At 41.4% G+C, this 22,120-nt stretch overlaps 2 protein-coding genes across 4 annotated transcripts in view; one reads left to right on the top strand and one right to left on the bottom strand.

The window, feature by feature from the left end:
- The window catches only part of iah1 (isoamyl acetate hydrolyzing esterase 1 (putative)), a 3,388-nt gene extending 1,975 nt beyond the window's left edge, over positions 1–1,413 (top strand). The window contains exons 6-7 of the mRNA XM_034159370.1: positions 70–191; positions 1,105–1,413. Coding sequence (XP_034015261.1) covers positions 70–191; positions 1,105–1,272 — 290 coding nt within the window. The 3' untranslated portion in view covers positions 1,273–1,413. The remainder of the gene's footprint in view (positions 1–69; positions 192–1,104) is intronic.
- Positions 1,414–1,571: 158 nt separating this feature from the next.
- On the bottom strand, positions 1,572–21,785 carry adam17a (ADAM metallopeptidase domain 17a). 3 transcript variants are annotated; one of them, XM_034159368.1, is made up of 20 exons: positions 21,419–21,785; positions 19,774–19,906; positions 19,407–19,540; positions 18,762–18,850; positions 17,152–17,326; positions 13,426–13,553; positions 13,154–13,240; positions 11,063–11,182; positions 10,718–10,862; positions 10,195–10,286; positions 8,858–9,010; positions 8,498–8,697; positions 6,656–6,759; positions 6,338–6,472; positions 5,962–6,092; positions 5,710–5,788; positions 5,462–5,550; positions 4,425–4,484; positions 3,853–3,889; positions 1,572–2,658 (listed from the first exon to the last, which is right to left on the bottom strand). In XM_034159368.1, exons 1-20 carry the CDS (start codon positions 21,522–21,524, stop codon positions 2,285–2,287), a joined length of 2,571 nt encoding a protein of 856 aa, XP_034015259.1. In that variant the 5' UTR covers positions 21,525–21,785; the 3' UTR covers positions 1,572–2,284. The 3 variants fall into 3 exon arrangements, with proteins under 3 accessions (XP_034015259.1, XP_034015258.1, XP_034015260.1); XM_034159367.1 differs by having other exon boundaries at positions 13,426–13,556; positions 17,146–17,326; positions 21,419–21,784; XM_034159369.1 differs by lacking the exon at positions 3,853–3,889 and having other exon boundaries at positions 13,426–13,556; positions 17,146–17,326; positions 21,419–21,784.
- Between the last annotated feature and the right edge of the window lie 335 nt (positions 21,786–22,120).

Here is a 22,120-nt window from a genome sequence, read left to right as displayed (position 1 = left end):
TCATTGTCATGTGGAGATTTTTGGCAGCAGTAGAACTCACCGAGTTCTCTTCCACCATGTCTCCTACAGGATGTCCTCTTAATCGTCATAACTCAGTAGCGGGTCAGTATGCACAGGCCTGTGTTCAGGTGGCTGGACAGTGTGGAGCAGATGTTCTAGATCTCTGGACACTCATGCAGAAAGATGGACAGGTGTGCAACATTTAACGGCTCTTAACATAAAAGCACAAAAATCAGGCGACTTTGCAGTTTTCCACTTAGAATATGAGAGATGTTTTTTTCCTGCCAAATTATGATAGTAGGCCAAACTGCCTCAGTATTGTGATACTAAATTGTCTTAATTTGTCATGCTGAAGAGCTTTGTGTCAGAATTACACACAAACTAATGGACCGGTGTTGGTGACATTTTTTTTTTTTTTTTAACTTGCTGACAATGATCAGTTTAGCCAAGAATTACATTTCAGCACAGTTTTGGTAAACGAGACATAGCCAAGGAGTTGATCAGTAAACAAATTTCCTGACAATTTCAAGAACAGATATGCTCTGCTTGTGAATAGTTTTCTTGTTTTACTCACTCGCAGGCTTTTACACTGCATAAAATGTCTCGTCAGCTTATCCCGTGAGCTGAGAAGCGCCAGCTGTTGCTGGAAAGCTTTGGTTGTGAGAGGTTTTTTTTTAAAGATCTGCAGGAAATCATGTTTCCTAATTATTTGTTTCAGTAAACTCAACTCACTGAAGAGGTTTGAATTCATGTTAGCGCACAAGTGGTAAAGGCAGAACTACTTTAGTAAACCGAAGTTAAAAATAAAGGGATGTGTAGTACTTTATTTCTACACTATGCAGTAGTATTTTGATGTGATATTAAAAGTAACTGAGAAAACATAACGTCCATAACAAAATGCCACACTGCAAAATGTGATAAAGCAGACACACGAGAAATGCAGACATTTAAGGTAAACTTTGCTTCATGAAACCTGTGTCATGAGCCTCATATCTTAACCAAATGTGCCCTCAGTAAGCCCCCCCTCCCCCCCATGTCTTACAAATTCCTTGAACGGTGCGAGCTGCTGTGTTCTAAATAGATCTTTCTCTGGTTGGTTCTCAGGATTACTCGGTGTACCTGTCTGACGGGCTGCACTTGTCCGAAAAAGGGAACCAGTTTGTAGCTCAGCACCTGTGGGATCTGCTGGAGACCCGCTTGGGTCACCTACCCTTCATCCTGCCTTATTGGGCGGACGTGGACCGCGCCAGTCCAGAGAGCTGTCTGCTCTGACAACTGAGGGTGACTTTTTATGGAAAGCTCAGGGTGAAATACTCCTTCAAAAAAAAAAAAAAGAAACTGATGGACCGTCTGTGGAGAGCTGACTCACTCTGTTCACACAGACAGATGAAATTTGAAATGCAACATTACCTTTTTATGTGTGCAGTGAATTAAAATGGAAGCCACAGAAACAGAATAATCAGCAGCGAACACATCTGTAAATTTAACATCAGACACAGGCTGCGTTAAATAAGATGTGCACGGCTCAAAAAGGCATGAGGACTAAAAACCAAGCAGCAGAAACATGAATATTTGAGTCAGGTTTGTTTAAAATCACTTTCATAACAATCACAATGTTATTGTTCTGTATAGAAATGAATAAATGTTGAAGCAGAAGGCGCCTCATTGCCTCACACAGGAATCAATAAAGAAAACATAATGATGACGGGATTACCAAACTGCTCAGGAAATCAAAAATATTTAACAGTGACACACAAATGCTCAATTTTATCCAGAGTAACAGAATGCTGCGTTGTTGACAGTGCAGTAAATAAGTTAAAGAAAAATTCCAGTGCCTTCAAAACAGTGACGTGCAGATACGACAGCAGTTGTTTACTTTCGATTCATTTACAATTCGCTGGTTATTAAAACCACTGCAGCGACAGCATTTAACATTACAGAATAATTAAACTCTTTAAAGATGAGCAGAACAGTGAGATGCTAAAACTATTTTATGCACAACTATGAGGAAAAAAGCTGAGACTGGAAGAGTCCCCCTGAACAGGATCCAGTCAAGATCAGTGTCCTACACATCAAATACAGCTGGTTCCTGAACTGTTAATAACAGAGAGACACAACAAGCTGGTCTGGACCTCTAATAACACTGAAGCGCCACAGTGTTGTTACGGAAACATGGCGTATTTTACCCTACACCACATCCTGCAGACAAACATGTTTATGTTCCCTCAAACTCACGTCCAGTCACCTGCAGCTGTTCAGCCGTCAGCACTCGGTCTCTTTAGTGTCAATGCAGTCTTGCCTCTTGAGACGGTGCCGGTCCCGGACGGCTAGGCTCGGATCGGTCAGATCCTCGTAGGAGGATTTCGTAGCCGACGAGGAGGCTCCTCCGGTTGTGAAGTTTTCGGACTGGCCCTCCTCTGCTAGCTGAGAGCTGCTGCCGCCGGTGATCTCCTGAATGGTGGCCATCCGTAGGCCCCCGCCACTGTCCGGGGTGGGGCCGCAGCTCGGGCCGGGTGCCGCGGGAGGAGGATGCACGGCCTGAACCTGCTGCTCGAGCTGGGAGGAGGGCGCGGTCTGGCCGGTAGAGGAGGAGGGAGGAAGAGGAAGCTTGACGATATGCACAGGCGCCGACCCGAGATTGGTTAGGATTTCTTGACTCTGAAGGACGAGAAGATCATATGAGATGAAGACGTGTGAAAGTTTGACGTTGACTGATGCAGAATTCATTGTTTTGTTTTTACTGTAGATCAGAGCTTCAATCTGCTGAAATAAATCAAAACTTAGTGGAATTAGTAAAACAAAAGGAATGTACCCTTTGTAAAAAAAAAAAAAAAACTAAAAAAAAAAAAACTCTGTGCAGGTGACCATTAATGAAATGAGCAGAGTACAAATTTTGTCATTTGAGCCCAGAATATAGAAACACTGTTCGCTGTCTTGTTTTTATTATGTGTTCAATGTGATTATAGTGAAGATAAAAGAAACACTGGCTGGATTTTTATGTCAGGACTTAATGACGAAACACATCACAAACTGAAGGCAGCTGTACTCAGGAATAGCAGGAAAAGTTTGTTTTCCTTTTAGTTTTGTGGTTGTCAGCAAAGTGCTAATTCTCTATCGTGGGCTCAATAGACAGAAAAAAAAAATGACAACTGAATCACATGGGTTCAAACAGCAGCAGATGCAAACTCAAAATGTTAAAAGGGAACTCTGGACATTTTTGAACCTGCACCGTATTTTAAAGATACTCAATTTCTCACTCAGAACAAAACCAATTTCAGTCACTCCAGTTTTGAGTTAGGACATGTTAAAGAATGACTGACTTCCCGTTTGGTGATGTTGCTCTTCAAAAAGTTAATGCAAGTCGACTGGACAAGCAGGTCTTCTGCTCCAAAGGCTTTCGTTGTACTGCTGTTTAGCCTGTGACAGTGTTAGCGTTCTACTCAATACCGTAGTGATTATCACTGTTTTTTATCTTGAATGAAAAGCTGAACCCAAAGACCTCTTTACCTCAGGCCCAGGTTGAAAATCTCCAGAGTTTCCCTTTAATGCACAACGTCTCTGGTTTCACAAATGACAACAAGATGCAAGCTGTTCTGTCCTCTCTCAATACCCTGAAAATGCAATCTTACGTTTCTTGAGGTAATTTCTGATCAGATTTTGCTTTAGCAGTCCAACGTATTTTTCCGTATTTCAGATAAATGAGCTTTGTGATGGCAGAAAAGGTGAAACTTTATCAGCGATTACGTCAAGAAATAATCGACTGCAGGAGTATCCTGAACCAGAGACCGCTGACTGTGCACCATCATGGACTCTATGGGTATCACAACACCAACTCACAGCGCACACACTCACCTACGGCGGGAGCTCGACTACAAAATTCCACCGTCTGCTGCAGTTCCAATGAAAAGGGCCAAAGGCAGAGTGATGGACAGGTCATTTGGATCCTGACCGTTTTATCACACAACTGAGAAAGAAGACTGTTGTCGGATTGTAAATCTACTCAATTCCTGTCCTCAGTCCTGCGTTAGTAAAACAAGCCCATTTTGACCCAAAGATGCTGTCCAAATATTATAACTTGTTTAAGAGTGCACCAAGTAGTTTGCCAAAGAGAGAAATAACATCTAACAAGCAACAGATTTTAATTTAAATGTAGTACGTACTTTCAATATTTTAACCTCAGTTGGATTTCAGACTGACGTAGCATCTTTTTAACTAGTAACGATATTAAAATGTTTCAATATGTGTTGTCTTACAAGTAATGTAGCGAACATCAAAACCAACACAATCTGCCTTCATGCTTCGTTCCTAATGGGTGATGTCAGTATTTTTAAAAAGGTGCAGTCTGTCATTCGTGTTAGTCTCGTTAGTGTTGTTGCATCAGAAGTGCAGGAGATCACGACCACAGTATTTGACAAAGAACTTACATTTGGTGGGTAGTAGAAGCACTTGGCATTTTCTTCGTACTCCTGGTCGAGACGTTTGTCCTGCAAAAATAGAAACACAAAGGGGGTGGTTCAGTCGGTCACCAAAGGCAGGGATGCTTGTCTTCACATCCACCACACTACAAAACTGTCCTGGGTCCTCGATGGCAACCACTCAGCCACACATTTAGTTGTTACGTTACTGTTAGGTGAACCAATCCTCACTGGCCCAGATCTCACAACCGTACAGTAAGATGGAAAGCACCAGGACCCAGAAGATGGGCGTTTGTTTTCCTGCATAGGTATCAACATCACCAAACGCCTCACCTAATGACTCCATAAGCTCTTCCCACACACACGTCACCGCCAAGATGAGCGTGGACAAGTTCAACACTTCCATCATAAACAGATGCAGTCACTCAAAGCCTGGATCTTACTCTTGTGCCACACAAATACTCCAAATCCTCACTCAGTTTTTCAAGTGCTGCAATCAGGTCATCAACTGAGTCAAGAAAGATGGCAGCATTGTCCAAGAAGTTAATGTCTGTAAACTTTTCCTCACTGACAAAAGCACCTACGTTGCTGGACTCCACAACCTTACCCAACACCCAGGCTGTGCAAACTGAAGCTATGATGTCCAGCAACTTATTGAGGACCCGTTGATTCCTTAAAATATCGCAGAGAGCAGCACAGACAGGCAGAGAAAAGAACACACCCTAAAAAAGCATGTTTGATTGCAGGAGGAAAGTGTTGTACCTGGAGGAAACCCACACAGACACGGGGACAGCATGCAAATTCCACACAGAAAGGACAGGAAGCAATCCCACAACCTTCATGCTGGGAGGCATCAGTGCTAACCACTAATCCACCGCGTCGCCAACATTTTTACAGACTTAAAAAAGTGCTGCAGATATGAAGAAGTGGTGACTGAGACTGAATCCTATTTCTGCAAGTAGTTGAGGGGGGGGGGGGTGATTTTTGTTAAAGGAATTAACTGAAGAATGATTTCAGATTTCTGTGTGCAGCAGCGACTTTCTTACCACACAGTGAACCAGGATACTGAGAGGAATCCAGAAGACCAGTGAAAACACCACGACTGAGCCCACAATGTTATCAGCCAGGAACTTCCCTGATGATTTTTATATTTTGTTTTTTTTGGGGGGGTGGGGGTCCAGAGAGACAAAATGACAAAAAAAAAAAAAAAAAAAAAGTGAAATGAAGCAAAAACTAGCATTTAAACTAGCAAAGAGCAACAAGTTTATTTTTTTTTTTCCAAAAGCAAACTTACCAAATGTATTAATGTCCAACTTGTCAATAAAATCCCACAACCTCTCAATAACATCCTGCACCTGCTTCATGCACTTTCCCTGTAAGAACAGGAGAACACAGTTTCCACAGCGCCGACATACAACAATGAACTTGTTTTAACACTTATGCAGTTTAAGATTTTGCAGTCGCCTGCAGCAGGATGTAAAGCGACAGACGGTATGATGGCGGTGGGACCAGGCTGCGGGTGCAGTCATAATAGCGGGTGACTCACGCCCTCGTCACAGAAGCCCACGGTGCACGGTTTGCCTTTGCGAAGGTAAAGGAACTTTCCATCGGGCTGAATGAAGGGAGAGCAGGTGCCTTCTTTTCCCCTGCAGCACACTTTACAGGAATCCTCCGTCTCTGGAGACACAAAAGAAGATGATGAACTCACAGGACACTTTTTAAACCTTTAACTCTACAAGCCAACTTCACACTACTTTTCTGAACAGAAATACAAATAAGATCAAGCAAACAAAATATTCCTGGTTTTTGTATTTTGTAGGAACATGTCTTGTCTGAGACAATCGTGTACTCCAAAAACATGCTGACAAGTGAGAATCTGGTACTTCACACAAAAAATAAAGGACAAAACAGCCAATATTTACCGTTGCAGGCACATGACTGAAGGTTCTGCATGGCTTCACAGAAGGGGTTGCAGTCGCCGTTGAGACACCGACCGTTGTCGACACACAATGTGTTGTCAGCTGCATTTTCGGGCGGTGGACACTCACTGCTGTTGCCTGCAATATGGAAGAAATTAGTAGAAGATTGAGTGTTGCTCAAAGAAGGGAGACAGTATAGCAATATTTTCTAAACTACTACAACAAGAACACATGCTTTATTTCCCCCCTGCACCATTTATCAAAGCATCTACCATTGCTGTTCCCTGCAGTTCCTGTGTTCAGCCAACAGGTGGCACTCACCTGTGCAGCGAGATATTCCTTTGCATGTAGCGCTAATCGGTTCCTGGCACACTGTTCCCGCCCGCTGAAACATGCAAGTCCAACAGCAAGGACTGTTTCTGTCACTGCAGAAAAACATAAACCTGTTTAGCACTTGTGGATCAAAAACAAATAAAAACTGCAAAGACATTCCAACAAATTAAGAAGTGCTTTAATGTGATAAAAAAAGTCTGCAGTTTTTAAATATGAAGTTGGACTTAAGGATGATATCTGGTTCTCCATCTGTGTTAGCTGTGACGGTCTCACACACACACACACACACACACACAATGTCGATTATAAGAGTTGTACAGACGCTTACTGCACCTATAAACACTAATCACCAAAACAATGGAGTGTGCTACACCCAAAAAGTCCCCAGTTTGGGCTACATTGTAAATCTGAAGTTTCATTAGGAAAGGTGTAAAATTTGTGCCAATTCTACATGTGGACCCATAACTGAGTTGCTGCAGCAAACCCAAGCAAAAGGGGAGGAGCTAAAACAGTAGGTATCAGTTTCTGTTTGTTTGCTTTAATAGGGCACCGCAGTCTCATTTGAACCCTACAGGATCTGACCACTTATGGGTACAGCCGCTTCCGTTGTGTAATATATACATGGCATAACTTCACATGAAAAAATGGTGTACTGTTTTGTTTTCGGCTGCAATCACCAAAGCAGTCGCAAAAAGTGTTTTTTTTTTTCTTTTCAGTTCCCAGTGGAGAAGGGAAGAGGAGGCAAATGGGAGACGTTGTGCCGTTAAGTGTTAGCCTACACAGCTAACCAGAGTAGCTGTGTTCTCTTGCCTGCAAAACTGCCTCGACATTTGTGCTCCGGGTCATAAACAAACCGCAACACATGTCCACTTTCCCACCGCAATGTGACTTCTTCTTTGCATTTTCACTTTGTCTGCGTGTAATTTGCCCAAAAACTCAGAGAAAATGCTGTTTTTACCCCAGAAGAAGAGAAATTACATCATATACATCATATTTTACTCCTTTAGCGTCCGCCCTCAAATGAGACTGCAGTGCCCAGTTATGTTTTATTGTTATCCCTCGTGGGGATAGAAGACCTTAATCTCAAGGTCACCGAGGTCTTGACCTAATACACTTTTCCTGTAAATTTGGTGACCCTAGGCCTCTCCATTCCAGAGCAGCCGTGCTTAAAACCCACTTGCTGAAGCTGCGTCAATGCAGGCCCGCCCAGGCACCGGGGTAACAACAGCACCCCTTCAGGCTATTACAGGCTGAGACATAAAAGCTAATTCAAACTGTAACACTTGAGAAACAAACTTGAAAGAACATTGCTGTGTTTTTCATCTCTGTGCGTGTGCTGCCGTCTGGTATTTAACTTACTTTGTTGACTTTAAGGGCACATTTCAGTATCTCACAGAGTTCCTGAGATACAGTTATTAATGTATTTTACAACATGACCTCTGATCTGACCTTGACATGACCTGTGTTACAAGAGGGCAGCTTACTGAGTTTATCCACCAACTGATTGAAATAATCTTTGTGTTTTGAAGACACTGCTGCATACACATGAATGCACGCACGCAGCCAATACAAATCCCTCTTTCCTCTTTGTGGCGAGGTTCATGATTCATTTAGGGATTCTTGTGATCGTGAGACACACATGCAGAAATGAGCAGCACAGAAATTCAGCAAGGTGGACAATTTATCCACTCAGGTTGTTTCACTGTGTGGGACAACTTTGGAGGATTCTGGGTGCTATGTTTTCCCATAATTCCTTCCTCAGCATAGTCCATTTATGCGCACTTAACGTCAAACGGTTATTACACATCACGCCTGAGTCTGATGTCCTACCTGCACTGTGCGCTGGGTTTGAACTTGCAGTCGGACGTGCAGCAGGGGTCTTCGTTCTGGTGGAGAAGTCCAGGGTCACACTCCTCCCCTTCCTCCACGCGGGAGTTCCCGCACATCTTACTGTTCCGCTCCTTGAAGCACACGGGAGCCTTGAAGCGTAACGTCTTGCCTATGGAGATCTTGCTGCACCTGGAGAAACACTTTAAGAAACAAACATAAGGCGACGAGGCGGTTAGCTCAAACTAGCCGTTGCAAATAAACATGCATTTTGATGCGATTTAAAACTTTTGTCTAAATCACAGGATAAACAGCAGCAGAAAGTCTGCACACTGTCCACCACATTCCAAACTATTCTGGAACCTTGTTGTTGACGTGGTCTCCGCTCACAGCGATAGGATACATGACAAACTTCCCTCCGTGGTCGTCACTGGGGGCGCAGTACGGGATACTATCAGGGTCGTGTTCTGCTCCAAAATTGTGGCCCAGCTCATGTGTGGTCACCAAATCTGCCTCCTAATGGCACAAAAACACAACAACACACAGATGAACCGGTTATGACCGGTTAACTATGAACCGGTTAATGGATTGATTTTAATGTCAAATTTTTTGAGTTAAATTTGTTTCTCTCCTTCCTCCACATCTTCAAAATCTCATAATGTTCAAAAGGTTAGAGTGACATGCTTGCGACACTGATCACAAGAATGTTAACTTTCAAGGTAAAACAAAATATACACGGCCGATACAACAGGTCGTCATCATCGTATCTTGTCGTGCCAGTACTGCAACTAGTTCAGGGCTTCTTGGTTGGCTTCATATAGGTCTTGTCGGGTGACATTTGGGCCGAGTTCGCAATCATGGAGAATATGTTGCATGGTTTGGTTAGGGTGGCCACATGAGCACTCGGCTGAGTTCACCCGTCCCCATTACAGGAGGTTATCTCTGGTTCTGCCTACTCCACTCCTGACTCTGTTCAGGACAGCCCATTTCCTTCTGAGCAAGTACCACGAGGTAGGGACTCACAGGGACTCTGGAGAGTTTCGTTTGGAGGCAGAGTATCCAGAGTTTTCCATCAGTCTACTGTAGTTGGTATTTGGCAGAGTCCTTAGGATTTAGATTCTGTACAACCATGAAATTCTTTAGGGCTAGAGTCTTCTTCTTTTATCTTGGTAGTGGTATAGAGGGGGTAAATGTACCCATTTGAACTTATATATATATATATATATATATATATATATATATATATATATATATATATATATATATATATATATGAATGAACAAAAAAATCTGGCATACTTCTAGTAATAATATTTACACAATGTGTAAACTTTAATGTGAATCTGGATGAAAGTTCAGATCCTGTGGAACACAAATTTTTTGTTAGGTGGAGCTTAATTCAGTTACTGTAGTGTAATAAACAATGCTAGAAACACACATTATATTAGAGTGGACTGTCAACACTCTATGACTGCCCTTCAAGTTGTGAAGAAAACAAATACAGAAGTCTCTAAACTGCTTTTTGTAGTCCAATCCAAGAACAGCCAATAAAGAAGCCATGAAAACAAAATAGTTATACACACTCTACATTTGACATAGTGACACGTTTCATGAGATCATGGATGAAAGTATATGAATGTATTAATTAGTTTAAACTGTGTGAATGTTGACAGCAGCATAAAAAAAAAACAATAACAGACCTTTGTGAGAATAGTTTTCCCGTAGTTCTTGGTGCTGGTCAGGCCTGTGTTGAGGTAACTGGGCTTCTTTGCAGAGTGCGATGGATAATATGCTACAAAACAAACAAACAAACAAACAAGTCAGAATGCACTGTGCAGATCATGTGAAAAATAGAATATAGTGAGTATAGTTATGTGTAGATATGGTAAAATTATTACACAGGAAAAATTGCAGTTGTGCATGCAATAAAGCATAAAAGGTGACAGTATATGTAGTTGATAGTGCAAAATCAGCAGGTGATTTTGGTGCTAGAAACCATGATGTTCAACTTCAATTTTCTATTATAGAATCTAAAACACGAGTTTCACACAACATAGTAAGTAAGTCCCTTCGGCTGCTCCCTTGTTTGCACTTGGGGTCGCCACAGCAAATCCAGAGTTTCACACAACATAGCACAAGTTAATGCACACTGATGTCAGCCTGCACATGTGGATAATGATTTTACTTTTTTACGCATTTTGCATATGAAAGCAGCATCCTTACGTTTGGGGCAGAGGCCACCAAGGGCCTGAGGCTTTGATGGAGCCACATAGGCCAGACCCAGCGTGCCCTCATCAAAATCCTGGTAGGTGAACAGGTGGGCCAGGCACACGGCGGAGGCATTGTCAGCTATATCTGAGCTGAATTGCTAATGAACACATGAAATACTTAAAAAATAAATAAAATTGCACATCAATAAATCCAAGAAGTCATCACAACCTGTAGAGTTACAGAAAGACTTTTACTTTATTTAGACTGAAAAACAGCTATGTCGAAATGCAAGTTGATGGTACAAAGTAGTTGAAAAAATTTGTAGACGTTTACGTCCATCTGTGTACAACTGTTCACCTCGAGGAGTCTCTTGACGTCCCACACTTCCTTTCCTTTCACAGGGCTGTTTTCCATGTTATAGTGGACCCAGTTGTAAGTGCCGACTGGAGGCCTTGTGGGCTCTCTGTTGATAATAATCTGAAAACATAACCAAAGATACTAAAAATTAATGGCCATCAACAAGATGGCAAGTCTACCTGGAGAATCATAATGATTGTACAGTAACGGTTGGGTAGTATGTATTGACCGACGTTATGTACACAATCAATCAAACGCAGGACTAGTACTTCTCAAGATATTGTGTACAGTAGTGTTCAGAATAATAGTAGTGCTATGTGACTAAAAAGATTAATCCAGGTTTTGAGTATATTTCTTATTGTTACATGGGAAACAAGGTACCAGTAGATTCAGTAGATTCTCACAAATCCAACAAGACCAAGCATTCATGATATGCACACTCTTAAGGCTATGAAATTGGGCTATTAGTAAAAAAGTAGAAAAGGGGGTGTTCACAATAATAGTAGCATCTGCTGTTGATGCTACAAACTCAAAACTATTATGTTCAAACTCCTTTTTTATCAATCCTGTGAATCACTACACTAGTATTTAGTTGTATAACCACAGTTTTTCATGATTTCTTCACATCTGCGAGGCATTAATTTTGTTGGTTTGGAACCAAGATTTTGCTGGTTTACTAGTGTGCTTGGGGTCATTGTCTTGTTGAAACACCCATTTCAAGGGCATGTCCTCTTCAGCATAAGGCAACATGACCTCTTCAAGTATTTGACATATCCAATCTGATCCATGATACCTGGTATGCGATATATAGGCCCAACACCATAGTAGGAGAAACATGCCCATATCATGATGCTTGCACCACCATGCTTCACTGTCTTCACTGTGGGGACTTTGCGGGGGATTCTTGCAAATAAATTAGCTTCACACAGGCGTCTTTTAACTGTCACAGCACTTACAGGTAACTCCAGACTGTCTTTGATCATCCTGGAGCTGATCAATGGGTGAGCCTTTGCCATTCTGATTATTCTTCTATCCATTTTGATGGTTGTTTTCCATTTTCTTCCACACGTCTGTTTTTTTTTGTCCATTTTAAAGCATTGGAGATCACTGTAGATGAACAGCCTGTAATTTTTTGCACCTGCGTATACGTTTTCCCCTCTCCAATCAACTTTTTAATCAAACTACGCTGTTCTTCTGAACAATGTCTTGAACGTCCCATTTTCCTCAGGCTTTCAAAGAGAAAAGCATGTTCAACAGGTGCTGGCTTCATCCTTAAATAGGGGACACCTGATTCACACCTGTTTGTTCCACAAAACTGACGAACTCACTGACTGAATGCCACACTACTATTATTGTGAACACCCCCTTTTCTACTTTTTTTTACTAATAGCCCAATTTCATAGCCTTAAGAGTGTGCATATAATGAATGCTTGGTCTTGTTGGATTTGTGAGAATCTACTGAATCTACTGGTACCTTGTTTCCCATGTAACAATAAGAAATATACTCAAAACCTGGATTAATCTTTTTAGTCACATAGCACTACTATTACTCTGAACACTACTGTACATGTGTACCACATGGAAGCAGGCCCAGACAGACGTCCACACTAGGCCGGGTCCTACACCTGCTACACATTCACTTTGTAGGTACAGATGATCATGTCCAGACAGCATCAGATTTTAAGATCAGTACTTCAAAAACATAACACCACCCCAGAGCCCCAAAGCTTTAGGTTTGAAGGTGACACTCTGCACATACCACTTGAGATTTGGAAAATAGCAGAGAGAAGCTAAATGAATACATGTCATTCTGAGGAGAAACATTTTCACCATTCACTCCTAAAGCCTGTGTGGAACAAATTCAATTTTCCTACCAGACAAACAAAGCATCCCTTTGTCTCGTGTGGGGTGGGGGTGAGGATAGTTCTTAAAGCCAATGGGGGACAGTGTTTGGCTCAGCTTCACTAGTTGGGTGATGCAACATAACACAGCTGCTGAGAGTGTGTGAAGTTTTAGCAGTAGAAACCGGTCCAGATGTCAGTTTTCAACATTTTCACCCCGAAACACAAACAGTCATCCAGCCTCACACACCTGATGGATCTGGACCCCGTAGCCTTTCAATTCATCATCCCATTTTGTGTTCCTATAAATATCATCAACTCGGTCAATCAACTCAATCTGGAATGAAAGAGGGGACAAAAAAACAATTGTGAAGCCAAAGTGAAATTATCAACAGTAATTTATATACTATCTTATCTTATAATAAACATATGAATATGACAGAGGGTAATAATTAATAGATGCGTGATGATGTCACGACATATAAATCCTTTCTGTAAACCTCACAGAGTTCAGAGTCTCACCAGGTAGTTGAGAGTGATGCTCTCATTCCTGCGCCCCATGTGCTGAAAGAAGCGGTAATCTGCCACCAGCAGCAGCGGGCACGTGTTCTTGGTCTGGTCTTGGGCCTGTCTCTTCTCTCTGTGGTGGGGTGCTTAACAAAAAAACAACAACAAAAAGTCACTTAGAGTTAGGTCAATATGTGTTGAAGGCTGCTTGGAGATGTAACAGCACTTTAAATAGCTGGCTATCAACAATTTTTGTCCCACCAAATATTTTGTTTATTTTGGGTGTGATCTTTGGTGACCTCTGCCATGGTCTACGATAGGAATTGTGTCCCACGAATATTAGCGTGTGTTCATTTGGTGGCCGGTTGCTCTCAGCGACCTACGTTAGAAGAAAACCTGATGTGGTCACCGTCACAGCCTTTGGATCCACTAGGGGTTGATGCTGGATCAGCCCCTAGCTTTTGTTTTCTTCCCAGGCTCCAGTGCCAAAAAATTCTATCAGTTTGAACATTAAATATCTTGTCCCTGTGGTGTCTTCAACTGAATATAGGTTGAAGAGGTTTTGCAAATCATTGTATTCTGTTTTTATTTAAATTTCACACAACATCCCAACTTCATTGAAATTGGGGTTGTAGATTAATTGATGTTGGAAACCCAGTAGTACTGCTCTATGTGTATTGCCTATGCAGTTCTTAATCATAATGCTGAGTGCTCTGGTACAGCAGTGTATCTTGAAACGAGAGCCCATTCAAAATTGAAAACATCATTTTCATTCTCAGGAACCCTAAATTAGTAAAGTTTAACTAAATTTGTTTCTGAAGCAGATTGTTCGCATACCAGTGTGTTTTTTGGTCAACAACTGTATGTGTGTGTAACATGTTTCGTAAGCTGAGTGATCATAAAACAGCTGCAAAAAGGCACGAAGTGAGGCATGTAGTTCTCCTGCCTAATGTTAGGGGGCAATAGTGATCCCAGGGATTCTTCTTGCAGCAACTCCTCAGATGCAGAATAAGTGACAGCAAGCTACAAGAGCAGCCGTTCATTGATCTTTTTCCTCTCACCTGGACTTTACTTTCAGAATGGAGGATTACATATCCAAACTGAAACAACTGTCTAAACTGGACTTTCAATCGAAGCAGGAGGTAATAATTAAAGGAAGACTGACACCGGAACTAAAAGGTTTGCTTCATACATGACAGAAGACCCGCTCTTTTCAAATGGAGTGGGACACACGTAATGTCTGGATGTGTGGGCATCCAGTAAGAAACTGCCTTTTTTCTGCCTCCTTTTCTCAACTTGTGACAATGTCTGGACTCAGATGGGATATTGTGACCTGAAGAATTTGCAAAGAAATCTCATCAAACACAAGCTGTCAACCACTCACATTCAAAGCCAGAAAAGGCTGAAAACATACAGTGGGAACATGACTGATGAAGGACAACTTTCTTCCCTGACAGTGATCTCCACTGAGACAGAGACACTTAAACCTGAAGGACGATCAGGAAAACTTCTACAAACTAGTCATTGATGCTTTTGTTCAGAAGGAGCGGCACATGGACTTCATTTATAAGTAAAGGTAAGAGCATAATAATGTTTCTTTTTTAATTAAATGGGCTTTTTTTGTGTGCTACAGTTTGTATGTGTAAAGAATGCTGATATGACATTTTAAACATAACCCGTTAACTGCTGCCAGTCAAATGGTGAATAAGCTGCTCTGTGGGGTTTTTACACTCAACAAAAATATAAACGCAACCTTTTGGTTTTGCTCCCATTTTGTATGAGATGAACTCAAAGATCTAAAACTTTTTCCACATACACAATATCACCATTTCCCTCAAATATTGTTCACAAACCAGTCTAAATCTGTGATAGTGAGCACTTCTCCTTTGCTGAGATAATCCATCCCACCTCACAGGTGTGCCATATCAAGATGCTGATTAGACACCATGATTAGTACACAGGTGTGCCTTAGACTGCCCACAATAAAAGGCCACTCTGAAAGGTGCAGTTTTATCACACAGCACAATGTCACAGATGTCGCAAGATTTGAGGGAGCGTGCAATTGGCATGCTGACAGCAGGAATGTCAACCAGAGCTGTTGCTCGTGTTTTGAATGTTCATTTCTCTACCATAAGCCGTCTCCAAAGGAGTTTCAGAGAATTTGGCAGTACATCCAACCAGCCTCACAACTACAGACCACGTGTAACCACACCAGCCCAGGACCTCCACATCCAGCATGTTCACCTCCAAGATCGTCTGAGACCAGCCACTCGGACAGCTGCTGAAACAATCGGTTTGCATAACCAAAGAATTTCTGCACAAACTGTCAGAAACCGTCTCAGGGAAGCTCATCTGCATGCTCGTCGTCCTCATCAGGGTCTCGACCTGACTCCAGTTCGTCGTCGTAACCGACTTGAGTGGGCAAATGCTCACATTCGCTGGCGTTTGGCACGTTGGAGAGGTGTTCTCTTCACGGATGAATCCCGGTTCACACTGTTCAGGGCAGATGGCAGACAGCGTGTGTGGCGTCGTGTGGGTGAGCGGTTTTCTGATGTCAATGTTGTGGATCAAGTGGCCCATGGTGGCGGTGGGGTTATGGTATGGGCAGGCGTCTGTTATGGACGAAGAACACAGGTGCATTTTATTGATGGCATTTTGAATGCACAGAGATACCGTGACGAGATCCTGAGGCCCATTGTTGTGCCATACATCCAAGAACATCACCTCATGTTGCAGCAGGATAATGCACGGCCCCATGTTGCAAGGATCTGTACACAACTCTTGGAAGCTGAAAATGTCCCAGTTCTTGCATGGCCGGCATACTCACCGGACATGTCACCCATTGAGCATGTTTGGGATGCTCTGGACTGGCGTATACGACAGCATGTACCAGTTCCTGCCAATATCCAGCAACTTCGCACAGCCATTGAAGAGGAGTGGACCAACATTCCACAGGCCACAGTTGACAACCTGATCAACTCTATGTGAAGGAGATGTGTTGCACTGCATGAGGCAAATGGTGGTCACACCAGATACTGACTGGTATCCCCCCCAATAAAACAAAACTGCACCTTTCAGAGTGGCCTTTTATTGTGGGCAGTCTAAGGCACACCTGTGCACTAATCATGGTGTCTAATCAGCATCTTGATATGGCACACCTGTGAGGTGGGATGGATTATCTCAGCAAAGGAGAAGTGCTCACTATCACAGATTTAGACTGGTTTGTGAACAATATTTGAGGGAAATGGTGATATTGTATATGTGGAAAAAGTTTTAGATCTTTGAGTTCATCTCATACAAAATGGGAGCAAAACCAAAAGTGTTGCGTTTATATTTTTGTTGAGTGTATGTTTGCAAATTCTGATTGTGATAAAATCATTGCCTCGCCAGCCATCAACCTCACCGTACGTCATTACTGTTTTTTGTTTTAAACTTCCAGTGCTGCATAAGTTAATTAAAAATTAATTACAGCGTCCTGGATGTTCCAGTCATGAGCTTGATTTGACACATGCAAGGGCTTTTGTTGAAGTGACTGAACAGATTTTAACACCCACCTCCACTCTCTCAACAACTCTTAGCCTACAGTATACTCCTCCTCCTCCTTTTTCTCCACCAAAAAACATTTCTCATCTTCCTACTCTCACTCATACGCTGACTTACCCCCCCCCCCCCCCAAGGTTTTATACACTCCATGTTCCGCAACACAAACACAAAATTGGACATCGCCACACTCACCCATCTCCTCCTCCGTCACCCCCCAGTCCACTCTGGCAGGCTCGGGCAGCAGGTCCTCGGCTTTTGCATGGATGTAACCGCACACTTTAGGAGAGATGATGCGGCTGAGATTCCTGATGTCGTATGAGCGATAAACCAGCAACATGTCGGGAGTGGCGGTATCCAAAAATCTCCACAAAGGCTAAAGGAACACAGGAAGAGACGCAGCATTAAGGGATAAAAAGGAGGTGTCAAAGAGTGCCACGTGTGGAGAAAAGTTTAACTGGTCTCAGAAGACTATGTGAAGAAAAGAGAGAGGGGAAAAAAGATGATTAAAGATATGTCACAATCGCCTTCATTCTTTCAGAGCATAGATTCAAGGAGGTTGTGGAAACATTCTTCAGACATATTGGCCCATACGGATGTCACACCATTACACCAATGATCACCTAATGTCTTGACACAAGGCAGGATGAATCCATGTTTTCATGCTGTCATTCTAGAAATTGAGACTTGTTAGACCAGGCAATGGTTTTCTAATCTTCTATTGCGGAATTTTGGCGAGCATGTGCCATCTGTAGTCTCATTTTCCTGTTGTTACGCTGAGTGTCCTAGTTTTACTCCTACAATTCTGTAAGTAAGTCCCTTCGGCTGCTCCCTTGTTTGCACTTGGGGTCGCCACAGCAAATCCAAGGTGGATCTGCATGTTGAATTGGCACAGGTTTTACGCCGGATGCCTTTCCTGACGCAACTCCACATTACATGGAGAAATGTGGCAGGGGTGGGATTTGAACCCGGAGCCTTCTGAACTGAAACCAAGCGCATTAACCACTTGGCCACCACCCCTGCTACTCCTACAACTCTGTGCTAAGTGGAATTGAGGAACAATATAAAAATAAGTTTTGTTAATTTAGAAAAATAACTAAATAATAAAAAGGAAAGGAGTAGCCTTTATTAAAAGGCGACCCCCCCACCCCTGACTTAATGCATGTCAGAGCTGTTAACTTGTCAAGCATGCACAACGGATTTATTTTTAATGTGCTTGCAATGTGTTTCTGTGCAAGTAAAATATCTGGGAAAATACAAGTACCAGATTGGAATACTGTTTGGGTAGAGACTCAATATGATATATATATTTGAATTATTTGGTTAAATTGGTTTATTTGCCATGCTGCAAGTAGCTCTGACAGCCAACTTGCCTGCCATGGCAAGTAACCTCTAGGACTAAGCATACAGTCCTGACAGTACTAACTAAAAACTGTGATATTCAACCTAAACATTTGACCCAAGAATTCAATTAGAACTGGGGAAAACAAATCTACATTTTCTTAACTCAAGGCCTCCATCTTCACCAAATTTGATTGGAATCCCTTCATGTCTTTGTAAGATATCCTGCTGAAAGACAAACAACCTGTAAAGTGACCTGAAAATTTCGTTTGTGAGGTAACGACAAACGATGTAAACATCTGTGATGTAATGCTGATCAAACTACAGTAGTGTTAAACAGAGCGACACCTCATAAAGCTGGACAGCTTATTTTATATCTGATAAAATACAAAACAAAACGAATCCAACAATGCACAGTAGGAATTCCCTCTGGGATTCTTTTCAGCATCATGTGCACAATGGCTCCTTACCTCGATGTTGTACTCTGCTTCACTGGTTAGTATGTGTGCAGAAAACTCATCCCCATCTATGTGTGCTTGCACACGTGAGTTCTCATCTCCTGCAGATACAATACAAATGATTTCATTTAAAAACCATTAACTTACACACACGGTAACCATATGTATAATCTACATGAGTCAACATTCTGAAGAAAGCAGACTGAGGTAATGCAACAGACGTCTTAACTTCTTTTTTTTTTTGGCTCTCAGTCATCGCGGTCTTAACAACAGAATGATTTTGGGTTTGTGCATTCTGCAGTTGTTTGCATGGTTGTGTTTTGAAATTTTGAATTTATACTTTGTATTTGTTATCATGGGTATATGTACATTTATATGGTTAAAGGGGTGGGCGTCTATAAGCTTTTGCTTCTGCCTGCAACCTTTCAGGCACATGGGTACGTTGTTAAATTGTTTTCTTTTAGCTTTTTTTTTTTTTTTTTTTGCTATTTTTGAGTCTGTGTGTGACGAATAAATAAATTCATTTGTACATTCGTTGATTCAGTTACTAAAGTACTAAAGTGAGTGGCACTTGAATCTGTAATAAGATTGCAAGTGTGTATAAAGTAGAAATTAAAAAAGAAGGCACACCGGTGCATCGGTGTGTCGTCTACTCACCAACAACATGTCCAATGAAGTAGTTCTGCAGCTGAACCTCATACTTCTCCTGCTTCCCGTGTTTATCAACAAACACAGTCTTGAAGTTCTCGGTGAAAAGGCCTGTGTTTGTACTTAAGTAAAGCTGGAAATGTCTGAAACCAAAAGGAACACCAAAAATATCTAATCTATATAAAGCATATGTCCACCTTTTATTAACCAAGTGTTCAACCCAGACACACACACAAAAAAAAAAAAAAAATTAGGAAATTCACAATCCACTTTGGAACATCATGTTGCTCGGTTTAAAAAACAAACAAACAAAGCTTTGGTTGCACAAAATATTCTGTTTATAAAGGCTGAGGTACAAGTGAGGGTGCTGCCATACCTGTGCAAAGCTTGGAAGCTCACCAGATGCTCCAAGTGGGACTGTGCATGGACATCCCTCTTCCTCACAGAGTGCAGCTGCAGGCTTGACCATGGCAGCACCTCAAAATCTGACAGCATGGAGCTCAGAGTGTCTGCAGTACAGTAGAATAGGTGACAGTGGTCAAACATGACCACCACACAAAAAATAAAGTTCATTAAAGAAAGAAACTTTAGCATATATTAGGAGGGGAAGGGAGGATGCAGAATATGCAAACAGAAATTAACCTAAATCAAATCATCATACATACTATGCAACACTTGTCTGAAACAGCATCCACAGACTGTGGAGTCAGATTGCCTCAATTGTAACATAATGTAATCCCAGGCTAAATCTATGATGCTGAGATCAGCAATCTGTGGGGGCCACAGCCTCTCTTTGTTTCCCTGAAAATAGTCCTTTAGTTCTTTGTGTATATGTTTAGGGTTATTGTATTGCATAATCAAGATCAGATGGTATCTCAGTACTGAGGAGACTACTGATTCTGATAAAGTCCCCAACATCTGCACAAATGCAGCTGCAGGCACGAAGAGACCATCAAGATTCACTGTTGCCTGCAGACACTCATCCTTCAAAAAGCTGCCTTCTCTTACAGCCAAACATTTCAAATTTCAACACAGCGGGCCAGTGCACCTGCTGCAAGATCTTGTGTTTTTGTACATAGACTAGTTGCTTAGTCTTGTTTCCACATTGTAAGTAGAGGCCTAGAGCTGCAATGACAAATAAACTAAACAACTATTAAATTAACCATTTTGATAATCAATGAACTGTTCGGAGTCTTTTTCTTTTATCCAAGTTCTCTGATTTCATATTCTTAAATGTGAACAGCTTCTGGTTTATCTGAGTTTCTTTACTCTTCTTCTCTGGCAGTAAACTTTGCACTGTGGACAAAAGACGTTTGAAGTCATCATCTTGAGCTTTGCAAAACACTGATATTTTTTTTTTTTATCTTTTTCTGACATTTTACCGACCTTACAACTACTCGATTCATCAAGAAAATACTTAATTGATTTGATTATGAAAATACGCAGTGGCTATCCTACGGCGCTTCTGAATGGTCGTTCTGGGTCACGTGATTATGAGGCTACATACTTGAACGATTTCTTTGAGCTCCTGCAGAATCACGGGGTAGTTTATTTACAGTTTTACAAGTAACACAAGACACTTTACTTTTTTCAATATTTTCTCTTTACAAAAGTATAATTAAACATGTCTACAACATAATCAGACTACAGCTGATCATATAAAATATTTGATCACCAGAAAACTAAAAACCACTAATTTCGTTAACTAATCAAGTAGATTATTTCTGATTTCTTCGGGAAACTTTGACATGTCAGTTTCATTTAATTGTAAATTGAGCATTTCTGAATCCTAGATTTGCTGACTTTATCTTGGGCATTTCTCACGATAATTATTTGGCTTTAAAGAAGTCATTTATACAATTGTTTGTCGCATACCAGTGCCAGCCAGTCAGGGTTAACCAGAATATATCTAATATATATATATATATATATAAATCAAAATAAGGACCAATGTTCCAAAATGATTGTGTAACAACTGACTAAAGCTAACATTAGCTTAGCCAGCTTCGTAAAATACTTACCGAATTCCCGACTTTGTTCGCGGTCCTCATCCGTTGTAATTCTTGATTTAATTGCACTGTCGACCCAAGACGGAGCCAAGAAAGTAATTATTAGCATGAATCTCATTTTTAAAATTTTCAAACCGTTAGAACAAAGTCTGTCCGGCAGCTAACAGCTAGTTAGCAGGAAGCAAAGCAAAACACCCTTTTAGCATGATGCTAAAGAAAACGGAATACAATGGCTATCCATTCGTAGTGGAACATATTTTTACGTCACTTTAATGATCAATTGTCTTAAATGTTTTACGAAATACAAAATAGCATTTGATTCTGCATTACAAACTCTTTAAAACATTGGGTGGAGTCATTTTCCTGTAGCTCTTCTTTTTGTTTTATAGGTGGCTCAGACAGCCCGAAGATGTACTACCGCCACCTACTGAGCTGGAATGTGGATACAGTATTTATGAATAGCAAATAATATAAATGCAAGATTGAAGAAAGCCCACATGATGGGGATCATTGTACAAACATTTACATATGTGGAAAAGAAACACGTTTCTGTATTTATACAAAGGACTCGTAAGATTTCATCTAAAAACCTTAAATGAATATCTATGCATATTTGCTCTTCAAGCAAAAACACATCAATATGACTCAGTCCAATAAGGAACTATAACAATGGTACCTTAAAAATTGGGGAAACATACATATGGAGGAAAGTAG

The sequence above is a fragment of the Thalassophryne amazonica genome, chromosome 19 (assembly GCF_902500255.1).
Source record: "Thalassophryne amazonica chromosome 19, fThaAma1.1, whole genome shotgun sequence".
NCBI lineage: Eukaryota > Metazoa > Chordata > Actinopteri > Batrachoidiformes > Batrachoididae > Thalassophryne > Thalassophryne amazonica.
This window is presented reverse-complemented; position numbering and strand designations above follow the sequence as displayed.

Excerpts from the sequence above, each read along its gene's own strand:
- adam17a (XM_034159367.1), bottom strand. The coding sequence starts at position 21,524 with ATGAGATTCATGCTAATAATTACTTTCTTGGCTCCGTCTTGGGTCGAC. Across the intron at positions 8,698-8,857 it reads GAGACCACGTCAACAACAAG|TGTTTCTCCAGGTGCAGCAA; the intron begins GTTCCAGAATAG and ends TGTTTCTTAAAG. Across the intron at positions 4,485-5,461 it reads GTATCCTGGTTCACTGTGTG|GACAAACGTCTCGACCAGGA; the intron begins GTAAGAAAGTCG and ends CTATTTTTGCAG.